The sequence below is a fragment of the Pholis gunnellus genome (assembly GCF_910591455.1).
Source record: "Pholis gunnellus genome assembly, chromosome: 6".
Classification (NCBI taxonomy): Eukaryota; Metazoa; Chordata; class Actinopteri; order Perciformes; family Pholidae; genus Pholis; species Pholis gunnellus.
Window position 1 is genome coordinate 27607998 of NC_136532.1, and position 27348 is coordinate 27635345.

Consider the following 27348-nt stretch of genomic DNA (forward strand, 5'->3'; position numbering starts at 1 on the left):
TTTTGATTTATAAGTAGAACTTTTCAAATAACACAAACAAGAATATTTTGCATGAAGCTTCAAATTGTTTAAATCAAACACGGTTTTTAAATGTTAAAGAATTAAAGTATTTTAACACAACTAAAATCCGTCAGAAGACTTCAAAATAAAAGCATAATATTCTGAAGACGAACCACATTTGGTCGTATTGAACCCGGTGACTGAAGTGTTGATGGAGTAAATAAAGACACAGACGCGCTGCAGTAGTTTGTCAACAGGACATTTTTATTTCATACGTCTGTTTGTCTTTTATTCAAATTACAGTAATATACTTGCTGAGATGACCACCGGCTACAAACTCACAGCTGTACTACTTCAAGCAAACTTTTGTTTTTTCCTGGTTTTTATTTTTCTCTCCTTTTGTTTTTAAAATTATTCTTGCAACAGAAAAAAAAAGAAAAAAAAAAAGCACATATGCCATGAAGAAGAAAAAGAAAGAGAAGAAGTGTGGTGTGTGTTGGTGATGACGTCATCAGGTGGGAGGAGTTAGTCTAAATAAAGAAACAGTGCGTTGTACATGTAGAAGGATCAGAATATGGCACATTTGGTCCACGTTGGTACTTTTATTATCTCGTTTTTCAAACATGTAATAAACAAAAAAACAAAAACAAAAAGAAAACAGATCATAGTTGTTTTTCCCCAGAAGCACAGCGTTAATGACAGCATATTGAAAACAAGAAGGGGGGGGGGGCTTTAGGGTTCTCTCTTTGTTAAAATCTTGGTTCATCAGCCAATCGTTTTGTTTCTATTCTCCTGGTTTACAGTAATAATATTATTATTATTAATATCTTCTTTCCATCCAAGATGAGAGGGGGGGAGGGGAGGGGGCGGGGCTTCGTGGATGATTGACAGGGATGGCTTTTTTTTGGGGACATTCACAGGAAGTAGTCAGGAGTGCGTCTGGTCACATGGGGCTCTCCGCGGCGGGGGGCGGGGTCAAACTGAAGGCTGAGGAGGCGGGACAAAAAGGTTTTACGTTAGCGATGACATCACTGACACATTTAAATATCCTGCAAAGCTTTCGGTGAACATTGTAGAACATGATGGAGACAGAAGACGAAGCTCTTTATAAAGTGAGTTTCACTTACAAAGAGTATTTCAGAGTGTCGTCCAGCTCCATGATGGCCGCCTGGTTTCCGCAGCGGTAGCAGTAGTTTGGAGCACTGAAGATGGTCACCACGTTCTTGTCGTGGCCCCAGTTGTAGCCCTGAAGGAACCAAACACACGTCAGCTACAGAGCTAATCCTCCCGCAGTTTAGAATCACACGTTTAGGAAATGATTACAAAAGATGCTGAAGTGTTGCTCTTCTTTTAGGATCGATTGTTAATCTTCTTCCACTTAAAGGGACCGGCTCTACGTCACTAATACATGACCCCTCACAGCCTCCTCGACCCTCCGCTGTCCTTTACTTAAATACAAACTATCACTAACGAGAGAGTCAGCAGCTCTCGCTTTAGTTAGTGACGTCTGAAGAAGACGCTTTGGTAAAAAACGTGACTTGTTCTTTTCTACAGGAAACGTCTAGAACGTGTTTGAGACGCAGTAAACCTGATGAAGCGTCACCGTGAACAACAAATCAGTGTTTAAATCAACAACAGAGCTAGTTAGCATTAGCATCCTGTGAGGTAAATAAAAGAGTCACACAGACGTTAGCAGAGGTTCACTTCAGTGACATCATGATGCCTTCAGGCTCTGCTCAGTGAACACGAGTACTGGCTGAAGCTACATTATAACGTCATCGTGATGTGTTCACGTGTAGTCTGTAAAATTTAGTTTTACTGATAAACTAGAATAAATCCAGTAGTTTGAAGGAGATGTTTACACATGAATATAAAGTAGATATTAGAGATGAATTATGACTGTAGGTGTGTGTGAGTGTGTGTGTGAGCGTCTCACCTCCATGACCAGCTGATGGGCCCGGGACACCAGAGTGAGTCCGTTGGCGTGGTTGAAGGTCTCCGAGATGTCCTGACCGAAGGTGTAGCCGGCTCCTCGAGGAGAGATGCCCCACCCACCACGGTCATCTGGGTCAGACCACAGCAGGTCACACATGGGACCCTGAAACAGAACCAGAACCAGAATCAGTACTAGAGACCACAGCAGGTCACGAGCAGGACTATAAAACACCAGAGTTAACCCTGAAGTTACCTCGATAACCTCAAAAGAACCAGAACCAGAACATGAGTCATCATCTATTTATCTAGCAGAGAAGACTTTAAGTCACAGTTCTCTCATGTCAGCTGGTGGGAATCATGTCTGGAGACCAAGACCAGCTTATTATGGGATATCAGAGAAGATCAGCTGATCAGTCATGCGCGGTGACAACGTTCACTACGTCACAATCCATCAGGAGAATGTTGCTGTTTTCTTACAGCTTTTCTAATGTGCAGATAAATATGTGAATGGAAACCAGGATGTTCCTTCATCATCATCATCATCATCATCATCACCACACTGTAGTTTATTCTGACTCAATCACACACTCAATAGAGCACGAGACGTGGATTCATCCGCCGCTGAAAATAGTCCCCAACCGATGCTCCGTCTCAATAGACACCCTGTGTTTTAGCATGTTGGTGTTGGTGTGTGTGTGTGTGTGTGTGTGTGTGTGTGTGTGTGTGTGTGTGTGTGTGTTTGTGTGTGTGTGTGTGCGTGTACCTCATGTGGGACTTCCTGCAGGCGGTCCAGAGCTCGTATGTGATCCAGAGTGTCGATGGAAGGAGACAAACCTCCGTGGAGACAAAAGATCTGAAACAAAAACACAAAATAAAAGCTTTACAATCCACTCAGTGGAGACTTTTATTTTGACACAACCAGGAGCCGTTACAGCGTGCGTGCGTGCGTGCATGCGCCCCCCGTGGGCATGTTACCTGTCCGTCCACCAGCGCGGTGAGGGGCAGGTAGTCGAACAGGTCGGTGAAGTACTTCCACACGTTGGCGTTGCCGTACTTCCTCAGACACTCGTCGTAGAAGCCGTAGACCTGCGTGATCTGCCGCGACTCGTGGTTCCCTCGCAGGATGGTGATTCGCTCCTGGAAACGAACCTGAACAACAAACAACACTTCCTCATTAGAAGATGTTCAAACGTCTCTCTTGGAGGAAAACAGAGGTTCTGTTCTGCTTGATATTTACAAATGTCAACGTTTCTTTGACTCAAAGTACAACGTTCTGTGACGAGGAGACTGAAGCTTCGTATCCAGCGGATCACGTTCACAACCCTTTAGAAGTACGAGCAACTTCTCCACCATGAAGGGTTCACAGTATGAAGCATCTCTGACTGCTTTGGGATAAATAGATTCGTCACCAATGGACCTTTGTTTGCTCACTTGTGTTTCAGAGGAACAGGAAGTTGTTCCAACTCACTTTGGCCGATAGAAAACACGTCTGTTCATCCAATCAGACGTAAGAACGCTTCATGTTGTCTGAATGAAGTAGAGCGCCGTCAATCACAGCTGATGAGACTCAGCACACCTCGAATAAAACTCAAAGATCACAATAACTTCTATTGTTTATTAGTTTTTCATAATCTGAATCTGCAAAGTAACTAAATCGGTCAGATAAATGTAGAGCAGCTAAAATATTATATATATACTTTACCCCTACCTCGCAACAAAAGGGGCGGGACAACACGGCCGTCAGCTGTCAATCAAACGTCGACCTTTCATCAGAGATGCCATGTTTATTAAAATGTGTGTTTGTTTACAGTGCTGATGGTGTCTGTGACGTTTTGTTTACTTGCTGACATTTAGTTTTTAACTGAATAGAAACAGAGCCGATAGAAACCACAGAGCCCCCCCCCCCGTGATCTGGAACCTGATGAGCAGCAGAAAATGAATGGATTATTCATTAGAAAGATTATATTTGAGTTGTGAGTGGACGAGCTTCTGATGTAGACAACGGAAGTGACGTCATAACGATCCACCGTGCAGTTTACCGAGCACACAAAGGAACTGAAGAAAAATGTCAGAAAATACAGGAAAAATATTCTAAAAGATTATTTTTAATTCTTAAAAAAGAAGATTCTTTCCAGCAGCTGATTACAGGAAGCTATTAAAGAAATCATTTAAGACTAAAGGCCTTCTTTGCTGCTTTTCTAAGACTTTGAAACTCCTAAACATAAAGTGTTTATATATAATATATAGTCTGATATATAACATATACATTTTACCTTTAGTGTGACGAGCAGCGTGACCGTCTCCACAGAGTAGTAGCCTCGGTCCACGTAGTCTCCCATGAACAGGTAGTTGGTGTCGGGAGACTTCCCTCCGATCTTGAACAGCTCCATCAGGTCGTGGAACTGACCGTGAACGTCTCCGCACACCGTCACCGGGCATCGCACCTGAGACCAAGAAACCACGTCAGTACAGGGAACCACGTCAGTACAGGGAACCACGTCAGTACATATAGTACAGGGTCTCCACCCAAAAAAGATGAGGACTACAAATATTTGAGATGATTTGCTTCTCTTGGCTCTCAGGACTCAGAGTAATTTCAATAAAACGTATAAAACATCAATCTTTTATGTTACAGTCACCTTTGATGATAAAGTCTGAATATATTATCTTGATTTAGGGGAGCAAAGAGTGAACACGAGCTAATGTACGAGAGAAGTCTGGATCACACACTGAATCACTCTTCAGTCAAATAATTCAGATTAAAGCTGCTGAACACAACACTGATCTTCCTTTAGTCGGTTTAAAAAGCGTAAACACTATTAATACGCTGAATAAACACGTTATTCACATCAGTGACTCTTTAAACCACTAAATCTATTTCCTCAAAAAGATTTTCCATTTCCTGGTTAGAGATTAACAAAAGCAGAGAAACAGGAAGTAGAATGAAACAATAAATACATCACTTTAGAAACCGTCTCTAAAGTGTGTGTGTGACAGCCTAAAGCTCAGCAGAGACTCAGTTTACAGTGTAAACACAAAGCAATACGTTTACAGTGTAAACAAGGTGTCATATTGTTCACGAGTCAGCATCCAGACTCTACAACATCATAAAAGATAAATGTTATAGTTTAAAGAACTTCAGTCAAAGCACAACTTCATCGTTGTAAAACGGTTTCGTTTCATCTCATTGAGAGACGACGACTCTCTTATGTGGTTATTTGTACCAGAGATTAAAGGAGCTATACACTATATTTATTAGTGCTGGGCAACAATTACATTTTTTTTAATCGCGATTAATCTCATTGTTATGCGCAAAGTTCAATAATTAATTCTAAAGTAGTGTATTGTGCACTTATTTTAAAGTGCTGCTCTATGAACTAAAGGTCAATAACATTTGGTTTAAACACTTTAAACTCATCAGGTTCTTGTTAACAGCAGGATTCTCTTTACACAGCAGCAGTTATAACACAGTTATAATGATTCTGATCATAGATATTCCGCCGGTGTTCACAACTTTATCTTCATGTGTGTAAGAGAAAGTGTGTTTTTGGTTCATCTTAGACGTCTACGTGTTTTAACGTCATCCTCCAGCTCTGCATTGAGATGAACCGTCTCCCGGTGTCACAGTCGTCTCATACTGGAAACACACCAGTAGGGGTTTAGATGTTTCTGGTGCATTGTGGGAAATCTCACCTCCTGAACGTTGGACTCCTTGGTCAGAATCTCCTTGGCCTGGAGAGGAAACAGAAACAGATTATTTATTCAGTTTGTGACCTTTAAGAGGTTTTAATAAAAGTCTTCAGACACACAAACAGTAACTGGTGTCACGTGGACCGGAGGTTATTTAGAGGCGGTGAAAGCTGCTGTGACCTCACAGGACACCGTAGCGATAGAAAAAGCAAAGCGTTCAGGAAACAGTTTGTTTGTCATCAATCGTTTAGTTTATAAAATGTCTAAATAATAAAAGGAATAATGTCCGAGGTGACGTCTTCAAATAACCTTTTTAGTTTAAGCTACAGTCAAAAACACAAAGATGTTGAATATAAATGATTAATAAAGACAAAAGCAGGAAATCCTCACGTTTTAGGAGAAAGAGCTTGTTTTTTCTGCTCAAAGACTAATTGAATAATCAGTGAGTTTCTGTTATTACTGAGTTAACATTCAACACGAGCTCTATAAGAGCTGCACATGTTGAGTATAACAGTATTGATTTATCTTAAAATAAATAGATGTAATACATCTTTAAAATATACAATAGTGATGCAACTAAAGATTATTTTCTATCATCTTCAATTCATGAGTTTGTCTATAAATCCTAAAAATAGTGAAATCGTTTAGTTTATAATCAGAAATCATCACATCAGGGAAGAATTAAAAATTGAAATTGTCATTTAACTTAACGATTAATCGACTAAAAACGTGACTTTAGGCAGGATAATTTATAACTAATATTATATTTAGACATTTCATTGAATTATAAAAGTAATAAATATTTGCAGGCCTGTAACATTTATTATCTTGAACATCCTTAAAATGCTTTAAAAGACTGACTTTCCACTAAATTAAATTAAATAATATTAAGACTTCATAGTTAATTAAAATACATTACATTTCAGCGGATACATTTTTTAATATTAAATGTAATATATTAAATTTAAATTAATTTAATGAAACTAAATGAATCAACTTTTCCACTTCACCCAAACAAAACTCAGACATTTCAACGCTTTACTGAACTAAATAAGTATTTTTATTATTCTTTCATTAAACTCAACAACCATAATGTCTCAATCTGCAGCTAACAACATTTAAATATATTTAAATTATTATTGTACATGTTCTGACGTGTTTTGACGACATTAAAACGCATAAAAAATGCTTTTATGACACCACAACCCAGAAGTGACGTCAGAAAAGAGGCGTGCCCAGGTTTATGCAATGAAACGGTTGATCGATAACGACAGGGCGCGGTGCTAAGAATCATAACTTTATACACGTATTGATACACGTATTATAGAGTTAACACATCACAATACTAACATACAATGTTGTAAAACTCCTAAATGTAACCGTTAGCCGAGTATCGACCTTGTACGTAAAAGTGAAGTCATGTTAATAAACCCGGCAGTAAAATAGGCTCCGTCTATTTGCTGGCATTGAAGGAGAAAAATGTCAATTTTCGGGCCTGGCTAAATTTAGACGACGTTTGTTTTCCGTAGAACCGTCAGAATTGCCTCAATTTCAATGAAAATAGAATTGCACATAGTGACAGTAGTATGTGTGGATAACAATTAAGCTGCTATAGAGAAGAAAAACATGAATAAACTCGAGATTACTGGGTTTGAAAAAACGGGGGCAAAAAAAAGCCGCCTTGCCGTGACGGTTCATTCCAGGAATTAGTCGGAGCTGCGACCCAATCTAAGGCCACACACTGAAAAACGAGGCCTACTTTAATACAGAGCCGTAATAAAATAATATAACATAATAAAACCCGGTGATTTACCTTCTCACAGAGTGTCCGGACCTGGTTTTCCGAGAGCTGCTTACACTCATTTAACTGTTCGATCCATTGGTCTAACTCTTTAGTGAAGGATTTGTCCTCCATGACAGCTAGCTGTAGATGCTAGCTGTGTTAGCTAAAAAAACAAGCTCTCTCAAAGCTAGCTGTGTTAGCCTTTAGCCGTTAGCTTTAGCCGTTAGCTCGTCGTATTGTTCACCCGATCTAGTCCCGCTAAAATCGGTCGGAATATCAACGATAAGACCTAAATCGTTGATTTCAACGAGCCGTTCAGTAAACTTCTATCATGATAAATTACCAACGCTTAAAAAAAACTAGATTCTATCGGCCGATCAGTCGAAAGGGTCGAATGTCCCCGATGCGACGGACCGGAGCTGTGAGAGGCAGCGGCGTCGCAGCGGCTAGCTGATTATGCTAAAAGAGCTAGCTTACAATAACATCCGGGCATTTCAGCAGCGAGGCAGAGTAGTGAGGAGCGCACCAGCGACACCGCGTGGACAAACGGTGAACTACTGTAACATTACTATATTCTTTACATGATTTGAAGATATTAGTATTACATTATATGAGTATGAACACGCAAAACTGCCAATACAAGTCTGTAAAATTTATTATTTAATTTAAAAAAAAATACATTTTCTTAAAAGTTGTAAAATGGAGTGTGTAAATTATTCAGTTCTGGAGTCATAAAATATCTATTGTGTGTTTTTAAAGCTAGAATATGAATGCATGTAGTATATGTTTGTATGTACTGTACTTTGGGAACAAACTATGTGAATTGTACTATACATGTTCAAGTATTTATAATATTTTATCCATGTATCTGGAAACTTTGTTACATTTTTGTAACAAACTCCTTAAAAATATGGAAATTCCCTCAAATGATCAGCTCAGAACATCAGCTCCTCTTCACACAGTCAATAACAATAATCAGTCCACACTGTTTACAGAGGCTTTTATTTTGAAGGGGTTCAGATCAACACAGTTTTAAGGCAATGACACAAAAACACAGTTTCAAAATCACGACAACAAATAAACTTTTTCCTGAAACAATCATCTGATCAGTTAATAACATGAACGATATAATGGCACAAATACACTGTTCCATATGACATGAAGTGTGTTAATCAGCCCACACTGTCCTCTGACTAACTCCATTCAGAATATTGGAGCCGTCTCCAGAGCTTTGACTCGAGCGGCGAACACCAGAACTCTCTTCTCCACCTCGGCGTTGATGTCGGCCTGCGAGGCTCGAGGGTTCTGACGGAGGAACTCTGAGATGCTCATGATGCACTCGCTCTGAGGAGACACACACACACACTGAATGAGCCAGGAAATACAAACACATATATAACAATATATATATATATATATATATAAGAGAGCTGTTATTTCCTCTTTATTCTCATTTTGTGAATATGAAAAACAATCAGATGAGTCCCTTTAATGTTTAGTTCCTACAAGGAGCCCTGTGGACTAAAGGTCGTGTTCCTGTCCACGGTGGACCGGTCTCTGCTGGAGTCTGAGCTGAAGGAGGTTCTGGTGAACCTGCATGAGTTCATCTGGTTTCACCAGAATCCGACCCGGTGCCTCCGATGACGAGCATCAAGAATAACTCTATAGAAACAGACCATCTTCTCTCTGATGGTCTCCTTACTGATGGAGGTCTGATAGAGGATCAGGACTACACTGAGACTGGTTCATATAGAGGATCAGGTCTACACTGAGACTGGTTCATATAGAGGATCAGGACTACACTGAGACTGGTTCATATAGAGGATCAGGACTACACTGAGACTGGTTCATATAGAGGATCAGGACTACACTGAGACTGGTTCATATAGAGGATCTGGACTACACTAAGACTGGTTCATATAGAGGATCAGGACTAACTAAGACTGGTTCATAGAGGATCAGGACTACACTGAGACTGGTTCATAGAGGATCAGGACTACACTGAGACTGGTCACCTTGTAAGCGTCCACTCGGTTCTGTCCGGTGAAGCGGTTCAGCAGCTCTCTGCCGACCTGGACGCCCGTCACCGCCGCCAGAACCGTCCGGTCCTCGTCGGTCTGTGAGGACAACCAGCGCAGCAGCGCCACCTGCAGGAGGGAGGAGATGGTGAAAGAGGACCATTGTGCCGCTGTTACAGGTTTGAACCAGAAGAGCCAAAGCTTCACGTGTTAAAGCTGCATTCTCTCTAATGTCCACCAGGGGGCGACTCCTCTGGTTGTATAGAAGTCTATGAGAAAATGACTCTACTTCTCTCTTGATTTATTACCTCAGTAAACATTGTAAACATGAGTTTATGGTCTCAATCGCTAGTTTCAAGTCTTCTTCAATACAGCATGATGTTCATTTAGTAAATGATGGTCCATTTAGAGTCAAACAGACCATGAAGCAGGGGATGCTTTAGGGGCGGGGCTACACTTTTGGACTTCATAACGCTCCGAAGTTATTGTAAAATACTTCCATGTTGTACTTTCTACTCCTCCTTCACTTCATCTCAGAGGTAATACTGCACTTTGATGATCTATATCTTTATTTATCTGATAACTTGAATTACTTTACAGATTCAGAGTATTAATACAAAATACAACAAACTAACACATTATTACAGATGAAACTGTACATGAAGTAATTAAAGTGATGAACACATTAATGATAATCATGTTTTCTTTCTCACCTGCTGAAATAACTGAGCGTTCGTCATTTCTCCTCCTGAGTTCATGACGGAAAAAATGAAGAATTATCGACAAAAACACAAAAGTTATGAAGAAATAAAAGCTTCAGAACTTCCTCTGTGACGGATGACAGAAGCTAAACTCCTTATTTTCACTGAAATATAACAAAACAAACAGATTATTCTGTCGACGAGAGGAAAAACTCTCACTTCCTGTTTACATCACTTCTTCTTCGTTGGTGTCAGTTTGTGATTCAGGCTCGCTGCTGCTGCCGCCAAGTCAGCGGTCACAGCATGTATTACAATTACTTCAGTAGAAGCAGTAAAAGTACTCCATGTAATAGTAACAGTAATAGTCTTTTTTTATATATATATATATATATATATATATATATATATATATATAGATATATCTATATATATATATATATTATAGTTAATGAGTTAACAAGGACATGAGGACACAAGGACACGAGGGAACTAATAACTAGTAACTAATAAAGACACAGTAATCATCACTGTAGAGGTGTTTTCTCTGTTACCTCTTTAACAAACTGCATTGAATATTTATACTGTGTTCTGTGGTATTTGTACTGTGTTCTGTGGTATTTATGTGTTCTGTGGTATTTGTACTGTGTTCTGTGGTATTTCTACTGTGTTCTGTGGTATTTGTACTGTGTTCTGTGGTATTTGTACTGTGTTCTGTGGTATTTGTACTGTGTTCTGTGGTATTTATACTGTGTTCTGTGGTATTTATACTGTGTTCTGTGGTATTTATACTGTGTTCTGTAGTTGTTACGCCCGGTCTAGGGGAGCCTGGACGCAACACAGTATTAGGTCTTCCTCTCTCTCTCCCACTCCCAATAACGACCAGTTATCCCAATGTTCAGTCCATGATATTTATTAGTGACGCCATTGGTAGCGATATACGTCAGGGTGAGCCTGGCCCAAAAATAATAAACAAAACAAGCTTCGTTAATCAACTATCTAACCTACCCAAACTGAACAAAAGAAAAGACAGGCAGCTTCCCTAGCTCCCTACCCAAAACAGGAGAAAACAGAGTAAACAAAAGAGCGGCTCACCCCTACCACTACATGGACTGTTTATAGAATGCACTAGGGCGGTCGCCCCGATCTGAATCCGATGCAGCACGGTCCGGTTGGGAGTCGGAGAGAAGAGAGAGAGCCGGCCGGCCTCCACAGGTGTCTTCTTATGTCCCGCCTCATGAGTCCCCCGTCCAATCACCGGTCACCTACAGGTTACACAGAAACTGTCACACGACACAGCCCCACCCTCAGGCGGGGAGGCACACAGCATACAAAATCACACATTATGACTCGCAGTCATAACAGTAGTATATATACTGTGTTCTGTGGTATTTGTACTGTGGTATTTGTACTGTGTTCTGTGGTATTTTTACTGTGTTCTGTGGTATTTATACTGTGTTCTGTGGTATTTGTACTGTGTTCTGTGTCCTGTTTATAAGATCAGGACTGATTTCTACAGCAGAATGTTTTCTTCTTATTTATGAATTATTTGCGTCTGTAGGTTTTGAAATCGTGACGTCATTATTAAATAACCCAGAACATGATTATTGTTTCTCTTAAATGATAAAACTCATCAAACACTCTGAATGATCCTCACGTGACTGAATGAAATGATGATCAATGATGTAAAGATCTCTCACTTTAATAGTTTCATAATAAAGTTATTGAGGAAACATCACATCATGAAAACACAAATCTTTCTATAAATGAAGAAAGTTGTTTGTGGTTCTTTTGTTGTTCAGACTACAATGAACATCTATTTAAACCAGAAAACATATCAAATATAAACGAGAGTTTAATCTGATCTGTCTTCACTCTGGTGTTAAACTGTCATCAGTCCGATCAGCTGCAGCGTCCAATCACATGATGAACACTGAGGGGGCGTGTCCTCCGTTAAAACACCTCCAAGGGTACATCTCAAGTCTCTTATTTGTCATTTCCTCGATCCTCGCTTGAACCGGAAGTTGTTCTGCTCTGAGGAGAGAGGAGAGAGGAGGGAGGAGAGAGGAGAGAGGAGGGATCTCTGAGGAGCCTTCCAGGAAGTGTTTTAACAGTTAACACGCCCCCTCATTGTTCATCAGTCATGTGATATTCATACTGGAGACTACGCAGACACCCTCAGAGACCAGCAACACTGGACTTTGGTTGGAATGTACAAAATACAAACCAGTTTTATTTGGTTTATACAATAAAAACATGAAAGGTTACAGAAACAGATGATGTAGAAAGTAAATAAAATAAAAGATAAAATGTCAAAAACCTCAAAAGTTCAGATCACCAATCAGCCTCGTCAACAATCACACGTTAATACATGAATGAACATCACTGAAACATGATCATCATTAAATGAACACATGATCAGTAAGAATACAAATGAAAGAATGAAAAGTGAAATCATGACACATTCTGAATTATAATATATCTTCATTGAATAAACAGCTGAGTTGGTTCTTGATCAGTAGTTTGGTTCAAACTTCTTTTGTCTCTTTTGATTTGTTTCTATGAGTTTCATCAAACTAGCACACAGTCAGTGATGAATGAAGTGAAAGTGAACAACACCACGTGAAGAATGACGCTGATTTAACTAATCCTTCATTTTATACAGTGTTGGGATGGATTTGGACATTTCTGCTTTGACGTGATGTTTATGTGCTTTATTATCTAGAATCATCCAAAACTTTGATTTCTTTTGATTTCAACGTCACTTCTCACAGTTTGTTCATTTGTTACACGATGATCAAAGAAGATGAATTTAGTTTGTTCAAATCAAAACAACTCTTTACAACTTGTGGTTCTTTTTCCACAGATGCTGAATTTGATCCAGAAAGACTCTTGTTTGACATTCGGAGGTTTTTCTGAACACAAACAAATGTTTCAAGACAACAAAGTTCAGTTTTCTACACAAAGTCAAAGATGTTTCACAGCTTCTCTCAGACAACACATCATGTCAGGTCATTACATGGACCTCGCTCAGCTCCTTCAGACCTCCATCTGCAACACCACAAGTCCCAGAGAGCTCTCAACCCCCCAGAGTCCAGACCAGCTCAGGTACCCCTCACCTGCTCCAACTGCATCTACAACCACTGAGAGATCAGGTTGGTACGAACTAACATCAGCTGTGTGTGATCCTGTACACACTGAACTATCTGGTCAGCAGAGAGAAGGTTTCTCTAGCAGGAGAAGACTCTCCCTCCTCCAGAGAGCACAGAGACACTGAGGAACCAGAACCAGACCAGAACCTGGACTTGGAGATGAACGCAAAGCCAGGATAAAGAGGTTCAGTGAATGTGGTGTTGATGGTGTGGAGGTGGATCAGTGTGTCAGAGGAGACTCTGTAGAAGGACAGAGAGCCAGCAGGACAGTCCACATACACTGCTACTCTACCAGAGGAGGAGGAGGAGGAGGAGATGGGTGTTCTTGTCTTATTGTGATAGACATAGTAATCACCACCATAGCATCTCAGACACCAGGACTGATCATTCTCTCCAAACAAACAGTCATCACTGTCTCCTTTCCTCTTGATTCCTCTGTAACTCACTGATATAAAAACCTCTCCGCTCCACTCAACCTCCCAGTAACAGCGACCAGTCAGACCAGTTCTACACAGCAGCTGATGACAGTCATCAAACCTGTCTGGATGATCAGGATATGACTGATCCTCCTCCACACGTGTCACCTTCCTGTTGTTGTCAGACAGTTTAATGTTTCTGTTCACTGTGTTTGTGTCGAGTGTGAGTTCACAGGAATCTGATGGAGAGAACAAGACACAACACAGCTGCAGTTATTAATCTATCATCTGTTTGATGATGACATCAGAGATGTGAATGAGTGATGTCACAGTCTGAAGATGCTTTGTTTTCATGAATCAAACTCAAAGCACACTCACACTTCCTCAGACCTGGTCTGAACCATCGGACTCCAGCAGGCTCCACCCTGAAAGGAGGAGGGGGGTCAGAGCAGCATGAAACATGGACATTACATCGCTCTCACACACAGAGCTTTGTTATTCATGTTCACATGGAGCACTTATTATTCATCAGCTCATACTCTTTGACTTCACTGGAGCTTCTTCTGATTGGCCCATGACGACAGCTCATGATGTTCACTTGTTCATGATCTATTATTATCAGTATTATATTGACAATCATCCATTTCACACTCAGTTTCCTCCACCAGTCAGTCAGTAAATCACATGTTTAAACCTGCATCAATTGATTTCTTTGTCCACTTGTGGTTCAGTGAAAACAAGCTGTAAACACAACATGTGACATATTATCAGCTTATAAAGTAGTTGTGTCTAACATGATATCAACAGCTGCTTCCACATCCAGCAGTTACACATCAACATGATGACTCATCAGGAGTCTTTGTGTTTGTGTCTCCTGATGAATGTTAGTCCACTATTCTCTCTCTTGTAGCTCTGTGTTTGGTCTCCACCACCTCCTGAGGGAAACATCTGTCTCTTTAGCTGCTAAATGCTCCTCTATGTTCACCAGCTAGTCTCTGACTGAGTCTGTCTGCTGTTTGCTGCTGAGCAGGTAGTGAACAGTGGCTTCATCACAGCTTGTTGGATGAAAACAGCTGCTGCTGGAAACACTGAGACTGAACCAAACAGGAAATGTGCTGCAGAACCAAAACTAGGAGCTAAAAGAGGCTAAAAAGCTCAGTAGAGCTGCAGAGATGGAGACAGTTCTCTGTGGGTTCATCACCACCACACGACTCTTCACCATCACACAGAGTCAGCTGATCCGTTGTCAATATAGAAGTATTGATTGTTGATGTTCTGGTCCTGACAAGCGACCTCTTGTGTTTGTGTAATAATGACTGTTGTCTCTCAGAAGTAAAGGAGAAAGTATCCTGAAACCACTACTCCAGAAAAACAACAGTTTTATTTCCTTCCCTCCCTGTTTGGGCTCATCCTGGCTACTGTTCCCTGACTACTTCTGTCTGCATTGATGGTCTGATGTGGGACACAAACAGTTTGATGAGTCTCTGGTAGTTTGAGGTCAGCTTGGTGTGTCAGGGTCATATTAACCAGGCTGACAGTGTGACAGAGAAAAAGTCTCCAGCTCTACCTCCTCTATCAGACGGATTGTCTGTGGCTGTAACAGGCCTCTTCATACCTGAGAGTTTCCAGTCTGCAGTGAGGCTCCTCCAGTCCAGCAGACAGCAGCTTCACTCCTGAGGCTCCTGGATGATTGTAGCTCAGGTCCAGCTCTCTCAGATGGGAGGGGTTGGAGCTCAGAGCTGAGGCCAGAGAAGCACAGCCTTCCTCTTTGATCAGACAGCCTGACAGGCTGCAAACACACAAAACACACATGTCACATAATCTGACGGAATCTGTTTGTGTGTAAAATTTAAACTTAGTACTTAGTCAAAGAAAAGTAATTCACAGGGCCACCTAAGAGTCTCCAGTGTACAATGTGGACTCTCCAGTCCAGCAGACAGCAGCTTCACTCCTGAATCCTGCAGGTTGTTGTTACTCAGGTCCATCTCTCTCAGACTAGAGGACTGGGAGCTGAGAACTGAGGACAGAGCTTCACAGCTTCTCTCTGAGAGGTTACAGCCACTCAGTCTGAAGAGACAATGATGAAGAAAAATTAAACAATAAGTAGAAAAGATAGCAGCGTATTTAAGTTATGATGTATAAATCTAACTCTCTCTGTACTTACAGAGCTTTGTTGGAGGCTTTGACCACTGGCAGCAGCCTCAGAAGAGCCTCCTCTGAAGCAGAGTATTTCTTCAGGTCAAACACGTCCAGATCTTTTTCTGATGACAGTAAGATGAATCCCAGAGCTGACCACTGAGCAGGAGACACTTTATCTGTGGAGAGACGTCCTGAACTCAGGGACTGTTGGATCTCCTCCACTAGAGAACCATCATTCAGTTCATTCAGACAGTGGAACAGATTGATGCTTTTCTCTGGAGACACATCCTCATTGATCTTCTCCTTGATGTACTGGACTGTTTCCTGATTGGTCTGTGAGCTACTTCCTGTCTGTGTCAGCAGACCTCGTAGTAGAGTCTGATTGGTCTCCAGTGAAAGACCCAGGAGGAAGCGGAGGAACAAGTCCAGGTGTCCATTTGGACTCTGTAAGGCCTTGTCCACAGCACTCTGGTAGAGACGTGTTAGTTCAGGTTTGTCTCTAGAGACTTCAGACAACCGGGAGGTTGTTGGTTCTTCTGACAGCAGATTGACTCCAGAGTTGATGAAGGTCAGATGGACATGAAGAGCAGCCAGAAACTCCTGAACACTCAGATGGACGAAGCAGAAGACCTTGTCCTGGTACAGTCCTCTCTCCTCTCTAAAGATCTGTGTGAACACTCCTGAGTACACTGAGGCTGCTCTGATGTCGATGCCACACTCTGTCAGGTCGGATTCATAGAAGATCAGGTTGCCTTTCTGCAGCTGATCAAAAGCCAGTTTTCCCAGAGACTCAGTCATCTTCCTGCTCTCTGGACTCCAGTGTGGATCTGTCTCAGCTCCTCCATCATACTTGACCTTCTTCAGTTTGGACTGAACCACCAGGAAGTGGATGTACATCTCAGTCAGGGTCTTGGGCAGCTCTCCTCCCTCTCTGGTCTTCAACACCTCCTCCAGAACTCCAGCAGTGATCCAGCAGAAGACTGGGATGTGGCACATGATGTGGAGGCTTCGTGAGGTCTTGATGTGGGAGATGATCCTGCTGGCCTGCTTCTTATCTCTGAATCTCTTCCTGAAGTACTCCTCCTTCTGTGGGTCAGTGAACCCTCTGACCTCTGTCACCATGTCGACACACTCAGGAGGGATCTGATTGGCTGCTGCAGGTCGTGTGGTTATCCAGAGGCGAGCGGAGGGAAGCAGGTTCCCCCTGAAGAGGTTTGTCAGCAGCACATCCACTGAGGTGGACTCTGTAACATCAGTCAGGACCTCATTGTTGTGGAAGTCCAGAGGAAGTCGACACTCATCCAGACCGTCAAAGATGAACAGAACCAGGAACTCTTCAAAGCTGCAGATTCCTGCTTCTTTGGTTTCACTGAAGAAGTGATGAACAAGTTCCACCAAGCTGAACTTCTTCTCTTTCAGCACATTCAGCTCTCTGAAAGTGAATGGAAATGTGAACAGTATGTCCTGGTGGTCTTTGCCTTCAGCCCAGTCCAGAGTGAACTTCTGTGTTAAGACTGTTTTCCCAATGCCAGCCACTCCCTTTGTCATCACGATTCTGATTGGTTCCTCTCCTCCAGGTGAGGCTTTAAAGATGTCTTCTTGTCTGATGGTTGTTTCTGGTCTGTGTGGTTTCCTGGATGCTGCTTCAATGTGTCTGACCTCATGTTCCTCATTGACCTCTGCAGCCCCTCCCTCTGTGATGTAGAGCTCTGTGTAGATCTGGTTCAGAAGGGTTGGGTTTCCTGCTTTAGCGATTCCCTCAAACACACACTGGAACTTCTTCTTCAGGTTAGATTTGAGTTCATGCTGACAAACTGCAGGATGACTTCCTGAATGACTTCCTGAATAAAAACAAAGAACATCAATGAATAGATTATTCAACAAATATGTCAACATATCTGATTACATGTTGGTCCATCTCTTGAGACTTTAGTAAACGTCCCATTGATCCAGCATGTTAAATCTTTAGAGAAATCCTCTTACTGCTCTGCAGACAGTCAGCCAGCTCCTCCTGCTTCATCCTCCTCAGGAAGTTTATTGTGATCTTCACAAACGCCTCTCTGCTGCTCCTCCTCTGCTCTTCATCCTCACCGTCCAACACCTCCTCATCCTCGCTCTGACTCTCTAAGCATTCTGGGTAATCTGGACTCAGTACCTTCTGGATCTTCTTCAGCTCGTTCTTCACAAAAGTGACGATGTTCTCCTCCAGCAGCTGGAACAGAATATTCTATGAATGACACAAACTAAAACCATGGAACCAAACATCAGATCCATGTTGGACAGACTGACAATCCACTGGTCTACAAAGTGCAGCATGGAGATGATTGTGAACAGAATAGATGTAAAAGTAGTTGTACATGTACAGACCATAAATATGGAGTCCAGGTGTGTTTGATGCTGCTGGGCAGACTGACCTCTGTGAACCTCTGAGCCCTCCTGGTCCTCTCTGTGGAGGAATCATGAAGAATCAGCTCACATTGTGTTTGTACCATTAACACAAATACAACAATTAGTTAAAGATGTTGTGTTCTGTCATGATTAGTGCTGAGCAACGATAAAAATGTTAATCGCGATTAATCGCATGATTTTTGCCAAGAAGTCTTTGATCTGCCAGGATTTTATCACAACAATGTTGACTTTGTTATGATCACAGAATGTTGGACTAGCTCTGAGGAATGCACACCTCTCATTGAGTCATGCTGTGATTCACAGAAATGTTCTCAGTCGTTCCTCACTCTGGATCGGCTGCTTCTCCTCCTTTGAATATCTTAGTTATATTTACAGACCCACTAATCTTACTGTTGATCTTTCATTATGGAACAATATGACAGAGTCCTTATTCTTGGTGATTTTCATATGTTTGCTGCCCCTCTTCCTCGTTCACCTCTGACTTTATCAAACTCTGAGATTCTTTTAATTTGAGACAATTTGTGAATCAACGAGGCATGAAGAAGCCCTGTTTACATCCCTCAGCTTTAAGTCCTTTTAGACTCATCTGTAAGCTGTCGTCTTTATCAAAGATTTTAGAAAAGACTGTTTCCATCAATTGATTTGTTTCATGAATAACCAGTGGCGGCTGGTGGAACATGTTCTAGGGCCATCCAATCAATTTCATCAAACATCCCAGAATGATTTAATGCAAAAACATGAAGGTATCAAACACGCATTACTACTCAGTTAAATATTTAACATTTATTTCAACACGAAAAAAAGCAGTAAATAACACTTTGATAAACACGTCAGGACATCTTATTGTAGTCACCCTCACAGGGAATTCAGTATAATATATACATATAATAATATTCAGTATAATATAAAACACATACATATATAGATATAAGCTCTGATGAGTTTTCACTGTTAATTCATCATCTCTATTAAATGTTGATGCTCCATGAACGAGTTCAGATGAGACTGAGGAGCTCTGTAGAAGATCACATGTTCACTTTGCCTCATATGTAGCTTACAGAGTTCTCATGTGTCCTTACCTCCTCATCCCTCACTCCCTACCCTGGTGTTCTCATGTCTCCTTATCTCCTCATCCCTCACTCCCTACCCTGGTGTTCTCATGTTTCCTTACCACCTCCTCCCTCACTCCCTACCCTGGTGTTCTCATGTTTCCTTACCTCCTCCTCCCTCACTCCCTACCCTGGTGTTCTCATGTTTCCTTACCTCCTCCGCCCTCACTCCCTACCCTGGTGTTCTCATGTTTCCTTACCTCCTCATCCCTCACTCCCTACCCTGGTGTTCTCATGTTTCCTTACCTCCTCCTCCCTCACTCCCTACCCTGGTGTTCTCATGTTTCCTTACCTCCTCCGCCCTCACTCCCTACCCTGGTGTTCTCATGTTTCCTTATCTCCTCATCCCTCACTCCCTACCCTGGTGTTCTCATGTCTCCTTATCTCCTCATCCCTCACTCCCTACCCTGGTGTTCTCATGTTTCCTTACCACCTCCTCCCTCACTCCCTACCCTGGTGTTCTCATGTTTCCTTACCTCCTCCTCCCTCACTCCCTACCCTGGTGTTCTCATGTTTCCTTACCTCCTCCGCCCTCACTCCCTACCCTGGTGTTCTCATGTTTCCTTACCTCCTCATCCCTCACTCCCTACCCTGGTGTTCTCATGTTTCCTTACCTCCTCCTCCCTCACTCCCTACCCTGGTGTTCTCATGTTTCCTTACCTCCTCCGCCCTCACTCCCTACCCTGGTGTTCTCATGTTTCCTTACCTCCTCCTCCCTCACTCCCTACCCTGGTGTTCTCATGTTTCCTTACCTCCTCATCCCTCACTCCCTACCCTGGTGTTCTCATGTTTCCTTACCACCTCCTCCCTCACTCCCTACCCTGGTGTTCTCATGTTTCCTTACCTCCTCCTCCCTCACTCCCTACCCTGGTGTTCTCATGTTTCCTTACCTCCTCCGCCCTCACTCCCTACCCTGGTGTTCTCATGTTTCCTTACCTCCTCATCCCTCACTCCCTACCCTGGTGTTCTCATGTTTCCTTACCTCCTCCTCCCTCACTCCCTACCCTGGTGTTCTCATGTTTCCTTACCTCCTCCGCCCTCACTCCCTACCCTGGTGTTCTCATGTTTCCTTACCTCCTCATCCCTCACTCCCTACCCTGGTGTTCTCATGTCTCCTTACCTCCTCCTCCCTCACTCCCTACCTGTCCGTGCTGGATCTGTCCTCGTTGTTTTAAAGATAAATAAGTTGCTAGCATGACATCATCCAGCTAGTCAAACCTGTCTGGTGCAGCTAGTAGAGAAGCTTCATGTTCTGCTTCTCTTTCCCGCTAGTCTGCTGTCTGATTGTGAGGTCAGGCTGATCTGGGATCAGCTCTTTAACTGAAGTTTCTCCTCAAACTTCTCCTCTCAAACGGGTCTTGGAGGAGTAGTGCTCACGCTGGCGCTCGCGCTCGCCTGTAGAGACTTCTCCTGACGAGAACGCGCTGAATCTATTTGAGAATGCTGATAGGCTAAATTGTATGTCACTCATTTCTATCTTTAATCAGCAATTGGCTAAACTGCTTCATAGACCCTCCTCGGTGGGGGCTCAAGGTGGGGCCAGGCCCCATGGCCCTCTATCGACCAGCCGCCACTGCGAATAACAATGAAATGTTTGAGAATCTTCAGTCTGGCTTTCACTCTCTTCACATCACTGAGACCTCTCAGGTCAAGGTCACATAAGACCTTCTGCTCAGCTCAGCCTTTGACACAGTGGACCACAATCTCTGAATCCGCCGTCTAAAGAACTCTGTTGGCATCAGTGATGTGGAGCTGGATTGGTTGATGTCTTATCTGTTGAACTGGTTCTTTTGTGTCATGCTTGGAGAGGCCTCCTCTCTTCTGTGGGGTCCCTCAGGGGTCTATATTGGGTCCCCTCCTGTTCACCATGTACATGTCACCACTAGGACTCATCATACATCAACATAATACAGAGATTCATTGCTCTGCAGATGATACCCAGTTGTACATCCCATGAAGCCTGCTCCAGCACTGTTTCATGGTTCATGTCCTGTCTTGTAGGTATAATGACTCCTGCTGGCCCCTTTCTGCATCAATGATCTCTCCTCCAGTCTGGAGTTTTATCTCATAAGGTTCAGCATGAACCCTCAACCTGGGTGTTATTTCTGACTCTGACTTGACTTTTGATGCTCAGGTGACCAAAGTTGTGTAGATCTGCTTTACTCAATTGAGACAGCGAAGCAGAATCAGGTCATTCCTTTGACCTTTGACCTGAGAGAGTCATTCATGCTTTCATCTCCTCCAGACTCGACTACTGCGATGCACTTTAATCTGGTATCAGCAGGAGAAACATTCCATCAGAGGAAGTAACTGAATGGGGTGCAGACAGTTAAGCACAGAATGTTTAGGTGAGGAACAGAAACAGATGTGTTAGAGAGGACTCATCCTACCCCCCCACCCTTGTGCACTGGTCCTTTATAAGATGTAGAAACCTGCACACGGGGCTCTTCATCCCTCAGACTGCACACAGGAGCTCAGTGGGATGATTGAACCTTCTCTGCACAGAGAATAAATACTCCAAAGACAAACTTTCTTTCCTCACATGTCCTTATTTCAGTGTTATAGCGCTCACTCGTACTATTATATAGTTTACACCACACCTTACTAACGGGCCTTTGCTGTCCGGGCCCCTCAGCGGTGGAACTCTCTTCCTGCTAATCTAAGGCCGGAAAATTCAGTTTCCTCTTTAAATCTCTTCTGAAGACTCACTTTTACCGTTTGGCTTGTTTTGACATCTGACGCATTTTATTTTGTTTATTGATTTAAATCTTATTTTACCGGTTTGATTGTGTTTCTGATTTGCTTTCATGTTTTATTATGAAGCACTTTGTAACTTTATTTTGAAAAGGTGCAATTTAAATAAAGTTATTATTATCATCATCATCATCATCATCATCATCAGTTTGATATCCTCACCTTTGATCAACAGAGTGGCGTCCATCTTTGAAGTCAATAAAATCAGGCATAGACCGGTCACTCTTCATGGACACACAGCTGGTTTCAGGTCCAGGTCCAGGTTCAGGTCCAGGTCCAGGTTCAGGTCCAGGTTGTTCCAGTTTCCTCCTGATAGAAACACCAGATACATTCAGTGATGTAATAAACCTACTGTACTCTGTGTGTTAGTATCCTGGTAGTTTTAGGAGACGTTTAGTATGAAATCAATGTTTCATGTAGAAATGTTTCAGTGTTGATGTTGAAGCTGTGTTGGAGCCATGATGTGGTTTTGTTGGTTTCTTTTGTTTTTGAGGGAAACACGGGGTGAATTTGTATGCAGTTCTGGCACATTGACCTAAAAGTGCATATAGGTAAGTGTCTAGTAATGAGAACCAGGTGTGTGTGGACGGGAAGCGAACAGTTTTTGACCGTGTCAAGGAATCGTGTCAGCGTAGAGTTTCAAGGTGATATATTATCCTGTCAAGTATCCTGTGTTGTTCTGTTTTGGTGTCAATATGCAACCGGAATAAATGGATCAACGGATCCAAAGAAAGACAGCGCACTGGACAATGAAATGTTTGTGGAACACGCGTCCGATCAAGTTCTCCCGTTCGTCCCCTAGTGGCTTTAAGATAAATTGGATATTGTTGAAGTCACTACATTAAGTCAAAAACTGGCTTCATCTGAACTCGTATGGATCGACGTGTGCTGGATTCAACAGCTGATCGAATAGACATCGCTGGAATGTTGTGGTTGCTTTGAAGTCTAATTGGACAACTGATCATCACCACCACCAAGCTACGATTTCGGACCAATGGACACTGAATGGACAGAGGTATGTAGTGCTACCAACATGGCCATGTTAAAGTTGTGTGCACACTTTTATTTTGAGTGTAAATCCAATGCATTGGTTCCAACTGATAGGCCTAATATAAGAGCTGTATGGGTGGATTAATTTTGAATTGTATTTAATAAATGATGGATTCTGATATAGGTGTAAAGCTACAAAATCAAGGTTCTATTGTTGATGAGTCAAACCTGTCTGGTGCAGCTAGTAGAGAAGCTTCATGTTCTGCTTCTCTTTCCCGCTAGTCTGCTGTCTGATCGTGAGGTCAGGCTGATCTGGGATCAGCTCTTTAACTGAAGTTTCTCCTCAAACTTCTCCTCTCAAACGGGTCTTGGAGGAGTAGTGCTCACGCTGGCGCTCGCGCTCGCCTGTAGAGACTTCTCCTGACGAGAACGCTCTGAATCTATTTGAGGACGCTGATTGACTAAATTGTACGTCACTCATTTCTATCTTTAATCAGCAATTGGCTAAACTGCTTCATAGACCCGCCTCGGCCTCACTAGCTGCGCGTTCTGAGACGTGCACACAAGCGGAGATGATGAGCAGACAGGCTGCATACAAAATCCCCTTCAAAATAAAAGCACAGGATTTTTTCTGCTCAGCTCAGCCTTTGACACAGTGGACCACAATCTCTGAATCCGCCGTCTAAAGAACTCTGTTGGCATCAGTGATGTGGAGCTGGATTGGTTGATGTCTTATCTGTTGAACTGGTTCTTTTGTGTAATGCTTGGAGAGGCCTCCTCTCTTCTGTGGGGTCCCTCAGGGGTCTATATTGGGTCCCCTCCTGTTCACCATGTACATGTCACCACTAGGACTCATCATACATCAACATAATACAGAGATTCATTGCTCTGCAGATGATACCCAGTTGTACATCCCATGAAGCCTGCTCCAGCACTGTTTCATGGTTCATGTCCTGTCTTGTAGGTATAATGACCCCTGCTGGCCCCTTTCTGCATTAATGATCTCTCCTCCAGTCTGGAGTTTTATCTAATAAGGTTCAGCATGAACCCTCAACCTGGGTGTTATTTCTGACTCTGACTTGACTTTTGATGCTCAGGTGACCAAAGTTGTGCAGATCTGCTTTACTCAATTGAGACAGCGAAGCAGAATCAGGTCATTCCTTTGACCTTTGACCTGAGAGAGTCATTCATGCTTTCATCTCCTCCAGACTCGACTACTGCGATGCACTTTAATCTGGTATCAGCAGGAGAAACATTCCATCAGAGGAAGTAACTGAATGGGGGTGCAGACAGTTAAGCACAGAATGTTTAGGTGAGGAACAGAAACAGATGTGTTAGAGAGGACTCATCCTACCCCCCCACCCTTGTGCACTGGTCCTTTATAAGATGTAGAAACCTGCACACGGGGCTCTTCATCCCTCAGACTGCACACAGGAGCTCAGTGGGATGATTGAAGCTTCTCTGCACAGAGAATAAATACTCCAAAGACAAACTTTCTTTCCTCACATGTCCTTATTTCAGTGTTATAGCGCTCACTCGTACTATTATATAGTTTACACCACACCTTACTAACGGGCCTTTGCTGTCCGGGCCCCTCAGCGGTGGAACTCTCTTCCTGCTAATCTAAGGCCGGAAAATTCAGTTTCCTCTTTAAATCTCTTCTGAAGACTCACTTTTACCGTTTGGCTTGTTTTGACATCTGACGCATTTTATTTTGTTTATTGATTTAAATCTTATTTTACCAGTTTGATTGTGTTTCTGATTTGCTTTCATGTTTTATTATGAAGCACTTTGTAACTTTATTTTGGAAAGGTGCAATTTAAATAAAGTTATTATTATTATCATCATCATCATCATCATCATCATCAGTTTGATAACCTCACCTTTTATCAACAGAGTGGCGTCCATCTTTGAAGATAATAAAATGACCCATAGACTGGTCACTCTTCATGGACACACAGCTGGGTCCAGGTCCAGGTTCAGGTTCAGGTCCAGGTTCAGGTTGTTCCAGTTTCCTCCTGATAGAAACACCAGATACATTCAGTGATGTAATAAACCTACTGTACTCTGTGTGTTAGTATCCTGGTAGTTTTAGGAGACGTTTAGTATGAAATCAATGTTTCATGTAGAAATGTTTCAGTGTTGATGTTGAAGCTGTATTCAGTGCAGCAAAGACAGGAAGTGATGCAGTGAGGTGACCATGATGGTTGAAGAGTAATGCTGTCCAATCAGGATGAAGAGAGGAACCATGTGTGAGTGTCCTTCTGACATCATCATCACCATCATCATCATCATCATCATCATCATCATCATCATCATCATCATCATCATCATCACCACCACCATCATCATCATCATCATCATCATCATCATCATCATCATCATCATCATCAGTTTGATATCCTCACCTTTGATCAACAGAGTGGCGTCCATCTTTGAAGGTAATAATACAACCCATAGACCCGTCACTCTTCATGGACACACAGCTGGGTTCAGGTTCAGGTTCAAGTTCAGGTTCAGGTCCAGGTCCAGGTCCAGGACAGTGTGGTCCCTGATGGGTCCTGGTCACATGTAGGAACAGAGTCAGTGAATGAAAGACTTTGAGTCATGGACAGTTAGAGACGGTCATCTCACCTCTGAGCTTTGGTGTGGCTGGTTTTAGAGGGAGGGACTCCCTCCTCTCTGTCCTCACACTGATTCATAGCAGAGTCCACACCTTCACACAAACACAACAACATTATTTCTCTTCATCATGACAAACACACACAGCTCATTCACCTCAATACTAAAGACACTCATGGGACAGTTTCCATGTTGTTGTCACTTTGAGCTGCAGAGTCATCTCTAAGAAATGACGTTCACAATGCTCTTTAGTCTGTTGGCTTGTTTGAAGACTAGAGGAAGACTCTTCATGTGGCTTTTTATTGGCCTTTCTTTGGGGATGACGTCACTTTTCACTTCTATTTGAGTGACTTTGAAAAGCTCTTCAAATGTTCCTCTGTTTCCACGTCTACTGCATCCAGTCAGAGCATGAAGCAGCTACAAACAGGAACAAATGTAAGCTGTGGATGTGCTTCAGTGTTTGTAACATAACAGACTGTCAAAGTAAAAGCAGCTCTCTAAACTCTCTGTGTCTCCTGGAGGTCTGACAGTAATCTAGTAGAACTCGTTGGCAGAGGAGACGAGTGAGGAGTCCAGAGAAAAGGACCGGCAGTGAATCCAGAGGCTGAGAGAGGAAAGTGGACTCAACTGGCTGTTAGTTGAACCCTTCAATGAAACACTGTGAGCTTTCATCTGCAGATGTTTAGTGATGTGTTGTCACAATGTAGTGTGCATCATTTATTGTGACATGTAACCTGAATCTCACCATTTCCTGCTTTACAGGTCATTTATACTGATGCCTACTGACATGACTTTAAACTATTGTGAGCTCATTTCTGCTCTCCAAACACTTTAAAATCTTTATCTTTATATAAAGGAAACCACATGTTCCTCAGAGGGTCCGCTCAGTGTTTGGACCTCTGTATTCTGAAAGCCTCACATAACAACGGTTGCCAGTAGGTGGCGCTGTGACTATGAGTTAATATTGGCCTGCAGAAGTCCTCAAGCCATGACTCTCATCAAGCATGGCAAGTTTGGGACAGTTTAGACAAAGAACAGTCGAGTTACAGCAGATTGATGGATGATGGTGAACCATGTAAAATGGCCGCCACACCACGTCCTCCCCGTTCATGAAACCTTGAAGCTTTTGATAACTTTTCATCACTAAGGTCTTTAGATTGTTCTCACTAAATATTAAGTTGGTGTGATTCATTTTCTAGGAGTTCACTAAAGTTCAGCAAAAACACAAGAAATGTATACACAATTCAAAATGGCCGACTTCCGGTTGGGTTTAGAGGATGGCTCCAAGAGACTTTTTTTATGTCTACATGTGATACATGTGCTTCCCAAATGTTACAGATCTATGTGAAACGTACTGCGAGGGCTGCGTGGTCTACGTTGTGTAGGGGGCGCTATAGAGCCGACTTCCCTCTGAAGCATTGAAACCACATCAGATACAAACACTGAGGACTTTACATGTGAGAGCAGTTTGGTTCAGTTTGGAGCTTCTTCAGCCTCAGAAACACCTTCAGAGCTCATAATTCATAACTTTATGATCTTTGGATCACTTTTCACTGTAAAGGTCTCAAGATCTGAAGTCCATCAGGTTACATCTCTAAGGGGAGGAGTTAAAGTTAATAATAATCATCATAAA

At 42.4% G+C, this 27348-nt stretch overlaps 3 protein-coding genes across 3 annotated transcripts in view; all 3 read right to left on the bottom strand.

Annotated features, from left to right (window-relative positions):
* Positions 1 to 242: 242 nt before the first annotated feature.
* Positions 243 to 7862, bottom strand: LOC306697278 (serine/threonine-protein phosphatase 2A catalytic subunit beta isoform). The gene is made up of 8 exons (XM_079161093.1): positions 7439 to 7862; positions 5629 to 5667; positions 4209 to 4379; positions 2911 to 3084; positions 2699 to 2788; positions 1937 to 2098; positions 1128 to 1246; positions 243 to 987 (listed from the first exon to the last, which is right to left on the bottom strand). Exons 1-8 carry the CDS (start codon positions 7538 to 7540, stop codon positions 915 to 917), a joined length of 930 nt encoding a protein of 309 aa, XP_079017219.1. The 5' UTR covers positions 7541 to 7862; the 3' UTR covers positions 243 to 914.
* A 529-nt stretch (positions 7863 to 8391) lies between these two features.
* LOC306697285 (uncharacterized protein) lies at positions 8392 to 10368 on the bottom strand. The gene is made up of 3 exons (XM_079161100.1): positions 10140 to 10368; positions 9424 to 9555; positions 8392 to 8752 (listed from the first exon to the last, which is right to left on the bottom strand). The coding sequence occupies exons 1-3, from the start codon at positions 10182 to 10184 to the stop codon at positions 8612 to 8614; spliced, it is 318 nt and encodes a 105-aa protein (XP_079017226.1). The 5' UTR covers positions 10185 to 10368; the 3' UTR covers positions 8392 to 8611.
* Positions 10369 to 12330: 1962 nt separating this feature from the next.
* The window catches only part of LOC306697259 (NACHT, LRR and PYD domains-containing protein 3-like), a 57258-nt gene continuing 42240 nt past the window's right edge, over positions 12331 to 27348 (bottom strand). The window contains exons 7-16 of the mRNA XM_079161067.1: positions 25502 to 25654; positions 24977 to 25111; positions 22266 to 22412; positions 18199 to 18277; positions 17815 to 18043; positions 15857 to 17672; positions 15586 to 15759; positions 15308 to 15481; positions 14071 to 14117; positions 12331 to 13931 (exon numbers count right to left, since the gene is read on the bottom strand). Of these exons, the coding sequence (XP_079017193.1) occupies positions 13327 to 13931; positions 14071 to 14117; positions 15308 to 15481; positions 15586 to 15759; positions 15857 to 17672; positions 17815 to 18043; positions 18199 to 18277; positions 22266 to 22412; positions 24977 to 25111; positions 25502 to 25654 (3559 nt within the window). The 3' untranslated portion in view covers positions 12331 to 13326. The remainder of the gene's footprint in view (positions 13932 to 14070; positions 14118 to 15307; positions 15482 to 15585; positions 15760 to 15856; positions 17673 to 17814; positions 18044 to 18198; positions 18278 to 22265; positions 22413 to 24976; positions 25112 to 25501; positions 25655 to 27348) is intronic.

Excerpts from the sequence above, each read along its gene's own strand:
- LOC306697285 (XM_079161100.1), bottom strand. The coding sequence starts at position 10,184 with ATGAACTCAGGAGGAGAAATGACGAACGCTCAGTTATTTCAGCAG. Across the intron at positions 9,556-10,139 it reads ACGCTCAGTTATTTCAGCAG|GTGGCGCTGCTGCGCTGGTT; the intron begins GTGAGAAAGAAA and ends TCCCTCCTGCAG. Across the intron at positions 8,753-9,423 it reads ACCGAGTGGACGCTTACAAG|AGCGAGTGCATCATGAGCAT; the intron begins GTGACCAGTCTC and ends GTGTCTCCTCAG.
- LOC306697278 (XM_079161093.1), bottom strand. The coding sequence starts at position 7,540 with ATGGAGGACAAATCCTTCACTAAAGAGTTAGACCAATGGATCGAACAG. Across the intron at positions 3,085-4,208 it reads CGCTGCTCGTCACACTAAAG|GTTCGTTTCCAGGAGCGAAT; the intron begins GTAAAATGTATA and ends TTTGTTGTTCAG. Across the intron at positions 1,247-1,936 it reads CCCATCAGCTGGTCATGGAG|GGCTACAACTGGGGCCACGA; the intron begins GTGAGACGCTCA and ends TGGTTCCTTCAG.